This window comes from Salvelinus namaycush, chromosome 8 (genome assembly GCF_016432855.1).
Source record: "Salvelinus namaycush isolate Seneca chromosome 8, SaNama_1.0, whole genome shotgun sequence".
In the NCBI taxonomy this organism is placed as follows: domain Eukaryota; kingdom Metazoa; phylum Chordata; class Actinopteri; order Salmoniformes; family Salmonidae; genus Salvelinus; species Salvelinus namaycush.
In genome coordinates, this window is record NC_052314.1 from 45,707,685 (window position 1) to 45,715,766 (window position 8,082).

Sequence of the window (8,082 nt, forward strand, 5' to 3'; positions counted from 1 at the left end):
TTACTGCTCCTCTTTAAATACTGTTACTTTTATCTCTTATTCTTATCCGTATTTTTTTTTAACTGCACTGTAGGTTAGGGGCTTGTAAGTAAGCATTTCATTGTAAGGTCTACCTACACCTGTTGTCTTCGCCACATGTGACTAATACAATTTGATTTGATTCGAGGTGAAATTGTGAACCAATGAGAAATCTTAATGCAAAACTGGGGCTGTCGTTTGGGAGGTGCCTGCAACACGGATCCAATTACGATCTGTATTTTGCGTCAAAGGGTGGGGACTCAAAGCTGTGCGTTTTAATACTACTATGAGTCTGCGTCCATGACCACACGGAATTGAAATGGCGGAGACAACAGATAGAATGGAGGTAAGCGCAGCGGTGTGGTCGAATACATTTTAAACAACATATTTGTTTCTGTAGGTTAAAATCTAAGTATTTTCACTAAGCTAAAGTAACTATATGTCCAATGGCACTGTAGGCCTCGGAGCATGCTATTTGGCTAGTTCAGAGAACACACGCACTTCACTATCAAAGCATCCATTTTAGCCAGGCACCATCTAACGTATACTGCAAGGCTCATTCATTTGTCGCCACGTTTGCTAGTACAGCAAACTCTTACTCTGTATACGCGGTTGTCATGTAATTCTAGTTACTGAATTATGAATACAATTGGGAAATTGAATACTAATGACAGACGTATGTTTTGATATAATCATTATCAAGCCATCGCTAGCTCATGCTTCGGGTAGAGCCCGCATGGGTGCCAGGTTAGTAATGCTAACTAGCATTTCACAAGGCACATCTGGCACTTTGCTGGCATTTGATTTATGTAGCCCAAGTTCCGTTTTAATCCAAGTATGTGTCGATGACTAAATACATGTAATAATTGTTATACATTGGTTTTAACTCTAAATTGTGCTACTTACGTTAACCTAACCGGCAGCCCGGGAGGATTTAGACGCCACTATTTTAGCTAGGTAACTTTGTGGCCAGCCAATTCCTTGAATAAGGCATGGCCCATTTAATTAGGGGAGCTCGCAAGTAACGTTCTTATGTTCAGCGCGCTCCATTCGGTTACCAAATCGTTTTCTACGTTTATTTGCTGGCCCAACTTTACATCGGTCAGTGAAGGCCTAAATCACCATGTGCTTTCTCTCCCTTTGTGCTCGGAGAAAAGGAGAGCTTCATGCACTACACTGAACTTGGGCCTAACTACAACTACGTGAATTTAACACCGCACACCCCTACGCCCAAATGTAACTAAACATTTGGAAGAATTGTCCTATGAACATTAAATGTTATACGTTTTGAGCAACTTAAAGAAATGAACACAATTCACATCTAGAATTATTTTATCAGCATATTTTGCCTGGCTGTAACTGGTTTGGATGGAGAACCTTCATACGTGTTCATTGTTGCCAGTCTGGTGCTGGTTGTGACTTATCTCTTTTTGTGAGATTTCTCAGGGGGAGAGCTCGGCCAAGCCAGCAGCAGAAGACATGACTTCTAAGGACTATTACTTTGACTCATACGCCCACTTCGGTATCCATGAGGTAGGTATATTTGAAAAATTGTGCTTGTCATACATTTACAGTTGAAGTCAGAAGTTTACATACACTAAGGTTGGAGTCATTAACTCGTTTTTCAACCACTCCACACATTTCTTAACCACAAGTCGGTTAGGACATCTACTTTGTGCATGACACAACTGTTTACAGACAGATTATTTCACTTACAATTCACTGTATCACAATTCAAGTGGGTCAGAAGTTTACATAAACTAAGTTGACTGCCTTTAAGCAGCTTGGACAATTCCAGAAAATGATGTCATGGCTTTAGAAGCTTCTGATAGGCTAATTGACGTCATTTGAGTCAATTAGAATACTTGTGGATGTATTTCAAGGCCTACCTTCAAACTCTGCCACTTTTCTTGACATTATGAGAAAATCAAAAGAAATCAGCCAAGACCTACAAGTCTGGTTCATCCTTGGGAGCAATTTCCAAACGCCTGAAGGTACCACGTTCATCTGTACAAACAATAGTATGCAAGTATAAATACCATGGGACCACGCAGCCGTCATACCGCTCAGGAAGGAGACGTCTTCTGTCTCCTAGAGATGAACGTACTTTGGTGTGAAAAGTGCAAATCAATCCCAGAACAGCAAATGAGGTTGTGACGATGCTGGAGGAAACGGGTACAAAAGTATCTATATCCACAGTAAAACGAGGCCTATATCGACATAACCTGAAAGGTCGCTCAGCGAGGAAGAAGCCACTGCTCCAAAACCGCCATGAAAAAGCCAGAATAGGGTTGGCAACTGCACATGGGGACAAAGATCGTACTTTTTGGAGAAATGTCCTCTGGTCTGAGACAAAAAGGAAATGTTTGGCCATAATGACCATCGTTATGTTTGGAGGAAAAAGGGGGAGCCTTGCAAGCCGAGGAACACCATCTCAACCGTGAAGCACGGGGGTGGCAGCATCATGTGGGGGTGCTTTGCTGCAGGAGGGACTGGTGCACTTCACAAAGTAGATGACACCATGAGGGAGGAAAATTGTGAATATATTGAAGCAACATCTCAAGACATCAGTCAGGAAGTTATAGCTATGTTGCAAATGGGTCTTCCAAATGGACAATGACCCCAAGAATACGTCCAAAGTTGCTGCAAAATGGCTTAAGGACAACAGTCAATGTATTGGAGGGGCCATCACAATGCCCTGACCTCGATCCTATAGAAGATTTGTGAGCAGAACTGAAAAAGCGTGTGTGAGCAAGGAGGCCTACAAACCTGACTCAGTTACACCAGCTCTGTCAGGAGGAATGGGCCAAAATTCACCCAACCTATTGTGGGAAGCTTGTGGAAGGCTACCCGACACGTTTGACCCAAGTTAAACAATTTAAAGGCAGTGTTACCAAATACTAATTGAGTGTTTGTAAACTTCTGACCCACTGGAAATGTGATAAAAGATATAAAAGCTATTATTCTGACATTTCACGTTCTTAAAATGAGGTGGTGATCCTAACTGACCTAAAACAGGGATTTTTTTTTACTAGGATTGAATGTCAGGAATTGTGAAACTGTTTAAATGTATTTGACTAAGTTGTATTTAAACTGACTTCAAATGTTTATTTGGTGAGAATTGGTACCACAACAAATGGTTGAAATGTGGAGACTCCTGTCACAGTGCTTTATACTGAATTGTGGTCAGCACATCTGTGCCAAAATACAATGGGGCTAATAGTAGATGCTTCGATGGGTGGTACATTGTCAAATGTTCAGTCATGTATACATCCCAGTTGGAGTGACTCAACTAGGTAAGTGTTGCCTTAACTAATGTTCCTTGTGTCCTGCTCTGTAGGAGATGCTGAAAGATGAGGTGCGCACCCTGACCTACCGGAACTCAATGTTCCACAACAAGCACCTGTTCAAGGACAAGGTGGTGTTGGATGTGGGCAGTGGGACTGGCATCCTCTGCATGTTTGCAGCCAAAGCTGGAGCCAAGAAGGTCATAGGTGTAAGTACCCCCACCATGTTTGCATATGGAGAAGAGACTCATACATACACAACTCATTTACTGCCATGCACTGTCAATAGTCTGTAGTACGTTTAGAACTTGTGATACAGCTTCACCATTCTATATGCGATATGTCCTGATTGTCATACCATATTGTGTAAGGCACACCTGTTCTTAATCTGGCGCAGATGTGACTGCTTTGCATCAAGACCTGTTTTATTTGCTTAATCATAATGAACATAGAAAGCCCATGAATTGCCAGTAGACTTCAATTCCCTTGATGGGTGCACTAAAGGATACCGTGGTTCTGGTTAGTTGTCATTACCCAAAGGCCTGCTGTCTAACCCTCGCTTCTATGTTTTCAGATTGAGTGCAGCAGTATTTCTGACTACGCCGTGAAGATCGTCAAGGCCAACAAAATGGACCACAGTAAGTCAGTACTTTTCACCTGCCACTTCAGTTTTAAGTCACCCCTATCCTTCACAATGCTTCAACCTGGCTTGAAACAATGTTGTGGCTATTTAGTTGTAACTCATCCTTCTCCTTCAGTTGTGACCATCATCAAGGGGAAGGTGGAGGAGGTGGACCTTCCTGTAGAGGGAGTGGACATCATCATCTCAGAGTGGATGGGCTACTGCCTCTTCTATGAGTCCATGCTCAACACTGTCATCTACGCCAGGGACAAGTGGCTGGTATGTTCCTGTCTGTATATTTAATTAGTACATTATGGAATAGACTTAAATGCTTGTTTGAGTGTCTTAATTGCCATCTTTCCCTATACTGACATTTTCAGGGACAAGTGGCATGTGTTAAACTCTGTTTGACCGTATACCAAGGCTTTTAGGAGATTCAGTTCCTGACTTGCTGTGGAATTGCCCATAAAGTAAAACTCATTCCAGTGGATCTCGCCAGTGCCATGCTGGGGTGATTTATTGGGAACATTTCAGCTATGGCACTGGTTTAAACTCAACTGTTGTCCATACCATGGATAAGTGTGTCCTGTAACAATATTCAGTCTGGTCAAATTATGCATTTGTGAAGTGTTTTAGATTAGTGTTAGACTTTGTCTGGAGTTGGCTTCTCTCTTTTGGAGGCTCAACGCCCCTTGCAGACTGATGCATGCACACCACCAGCAGTCATTGTGCCATGATTCCACACAGCTGCAACTAAATGCCAGGCCTCTGAATAGCCTGCTAATCTGTCATTCCTAAGTGTATTAACCTGTTCTTTTTCCATTTCTCCCTTTCTGTCTCCCAGAAACCAGAGGGCCTGATTTTCCCAGACAGGGCTACCCTGTACGTCACAGCCATTGAGGACAGGCAGTACAAGGACTACAAAATCCACTGTGAGAATTCCTCTAAATTTTGGGGTAATGTAGTTGGTGTGATTTGGCCAGCGTTGTATCCATGTTTTTGGTTGGAGATGAGCTAGTCAGGGGACTTGAGTGTCAGATTGGATTCTGTGGTCAAGGACTGTTATGGCCCTTATTGAACAGATTCAGCTAACTCTTAAGGTTGAGTGTCATTGGAGCCAAAAGCTACTTTTAATGACTGTCATCAGCAATTTGGGAAATAACATTTACTTGTACTGTGCTTGTATTAAGATCACTTTATTTGTCAATTGCACGCAAGGTCACACCAAAATTTAACTCACTTTTAACCTAACCCCTCCGAAAGATACATGCACATGTTTTGGAAATGTGCGGCACTGGGGGCCGGGGAGTTAAGTGCCTTGTGCAATGGTGTCTGATTTGATACTAGCTATCCTTACTGCTAGGCTACCTGCCACCCCTGTAATAGTTAGCCATAATGCTGGTCTAGCTAACTAGTCTGGACTTTGAAGTGTGCATTTCTAGACCTAGCAAAGCTTTCATTTTCCTTCAAAGAAGGAACAATGCCTGGATGACAATTTAATATTAAGTTACTTTCTAAACTAGCCGTCTGCCCAGTTGTGGTGGTAACCCCCTATTTCTTCTCTGTAACAGGGTGGGAGAACGTGTACGGCTTCGATATGTCCTGCATCAAGGAGGTGGCCATCAAGGAGCCCCTAGTGGACGTGGTGGACCCCAAACAGCTGGTCAGCAGCGCCTGCCTCATCAAGGTGAGTCAATCACACTCAGAAGCCTCCCCAATAGTTCTGTGCCCCCCCCCCCCCCCCCCCCCCAACTTGGAATCTGGTTACTTGACTGATGCTACTGTGACATTTTGTATCGGCACCATATCTCCAGTTCTTCCCACCAGTTCAAACAGGATTTTGCCTTGTCATCTGAGTCTCCCCCCTCTCTACATTGTCCCCAGGAGGTGGACATCTACACGGTGAAGATCGACGACCTGTCCTTCACCTCACCATTCTGCCTGCAGGTGAAGAGGAATGATTACATTCATGCCCTCGTCACCTACTTCAACATCGAGTTCACGCGCTGTCACAAGAGGACGGGCTTCTCCACCAGTGAGTCTTTAGGGCCCCCCCGTAAACCGCCTGCACTACAATAATAGATTTGTTCACTGAATCCTCATAAATTAAGTCTATGGTAAATGACAGCACACAAGTAGTCTTTAATAATTGAGAGAATACATTTGACTCTTAAGGGCTATATTTTTTTCTGTTGCGTGAAGTCATATTAGACTTGTCCCGTTTCTCCTCTCCCCAGGTCCAGAGTCCCCCTACACCCACTGGAAGCAGACTGTATTCTACCTTGACGACTACCTGACTGTGAAGACTGGAGAGGAGATTTTCGGCAACATCAACATGAAGCCCAATGTCAAAAACAACGTAAGAAAGAGGAAAAACCTCCCAGTCTTAAATTTGTTGGGATACCTTTTAGTCCCCAAGCCCACCCTTTTTTTTTTTTCCGTTGGTTTGACTGTCTTGTAAGGCTGGGTGTTTACCCCGTTCCTGGGTATAATTTTCCAAACCTAGAAATGATTAATCTTCTGTTCTGTGGTTTAAAGCTGGGAGTTTATCCAGTGTCCACTCTTTTAACCTGTTTCTGTATGTCTGTTTTGCTTGCAGAGAGACCTCGACTTCACAGTTGACATAGACTTCAAGGGTCAGCTCTGTGAGGTGTCCAAGACCTCAGAGTACAGAATGCGTTAGGTGCCCCCTTTTCCCACCTCGTGTGTTTTGTGAAAGGGGGAGTGCTGAAGGAAGAGCAGCGGTCAGTGTGTGTCTGTATGATCACTTAATTCTCATCCTCCAAAACTAGTACTCTTAAGCAATGTTTGAAATATTCTGTTTTCCATCCTTGTAATGTTTAATCAGATGTTCTGAGGTTTAAAACAACCAGTGGAAAGACATGGCGACTCATTGTGCAATAGTCACTGAAATAGTGTTATTTTTTTATTTTACACATGTGCTTATGTCTATGTTCAACTCATGATCTTAGTCTGTGCTTACACTCAAAGCGTGCACACACACACACGCTGACCCCCTCACCTGCCTGTACATAGTGTTATTGTTCAGTCATTTTGGCCTCTCTTACAGTCCTGGATCTTGTTGACTTGGCAGACCCCCCCCCCCCATTTTCATAAGTGCCTCCTGTGACCCCCCCCCCGCCCGCCAGCCAATTAGATTGTCTATTAGGGGGGATGCAAGTCAGCCATTGGTGTATTAAAAAATTCAGATTGAGAGTAATTGGAGGAAATCCAATTACAATTGTAGCTGTGATATCATGACATGGAGCCTGCCTCAAGATGAGCTGAGTGGCCCCATGGATCATGTCTGATTGGGTAGCTCTGCTGATGACCTTGCACAAGACTGACCGTAAGCGTTTTGTTCTCATCCAGCAGGTGGGGGTGATGTAGTCTAACCATGAATCAGTTGTAATTTCCCCCTCATTCAGATTGGATTTTGCTGAACCTGTTCTAGCAATCAGAATTCATAAGAGCCCCCTACTGAGAAAAGCAAACAATATGTTTTGATTAGAGGGGAGTTCAGCCCTGTGTACCTTATTGCTAGACCTGGATGGCTGGTTTATTGGGACCACAGCAAAGCGTCCACTCTTCCCAGTGCAGGAGTAAACGAGATCCCTCTACCCTGTTGTCATCGCCTGGATTCCGTAGCATTGGTTTAGCCGCTCCCAGGGACCCTTGTCTGGTTTGCCCTCTAGCGCAAAGTGCAGCACTTAGATCTGAAATGTGTGCCAGACCGCCAGCCAGAAGGGGCAGATGTCTACCTCTGAGATTGGTTATCACCAGTTGGCTATGCAGGGTAGAGATGGGTCAGACCAGACTGTTTCATGTTATGTCTTTTTGGCCTTGCTGCTTCATGCGGCTTGAGTGCGGACCATCACACTTTAAAAAAAATTTATTTATCTTTTTAAAAAATAAAGTAAAATGGGAAAATATAATTTGTCTTTCTTTACACTTCTGTTCAGAATATTTAATGGTTCATGTCTTTATGGCAATTGGAATGGAGTTGGCTCTGAAGAAACCATTCAAAAATAGAGGGCACATGGCCAGTGTTGCTTAAACCTATCAGGGTTTGTGTACTCCCTTATTAATAAACTACTTGGCTTATCAGAGTCCATTTGTCATCAAAACAGTGGGGACTGTTTGAAAATAAATCGG

The 8,082-nt window shown here is 43.4% G+C and overlaps 1 protein-coding gene across 4 annotated transcripts; it reads left to right on the plus strand.

The window, feature by feature from the left end:
* The first annotated feature begins 294 nt into the window (after positions 1 to 294).
* Positions 295 to 7,862, plus strand: prmt1 (protein arginine methyltransferase 1). Of its 4 annotated transcripts, none has more exons than XM_038999826.1 (10): positions 295 to 364; positions 1,465 to 1,551; positions 3,359 to 3,514; positions 3,880 to 3,943; positions 4,064 to 4,206; positions 4,772 to 4,883; positions 5,499 to 5,614; positions 5,812 to 5,962; positions 6,165 to 6,286; positions 6,527 to 7,862. In XM_038999826.1, exons 1-10 carry the CDS (start codon positions 338 to 340, stop codon positions 6,608 to 6,610), a joined length of 1,062 nt encoding a protein of 353 aa, XP_038855754.1. In that variant the 5' UTR covers positions 295 to 337; the 3' UTR covers positions 6,611 to 7,862. The 4 variants fall into 4 exon arrangements, with proteins under 4 accessions (XP_038855754.1, XP_038855756.1, XP_038855753.1 ...); XM_038999828.1 differs by having other exon boundaries at positions 4,772 to 4,859; XM_038999825.1 differs by having other exon boundaries at positions 307 to 364; positions 1,456 to 1,551.
* Positions 7,863 to 8,082: the final 220 nt, after the last annotated feature.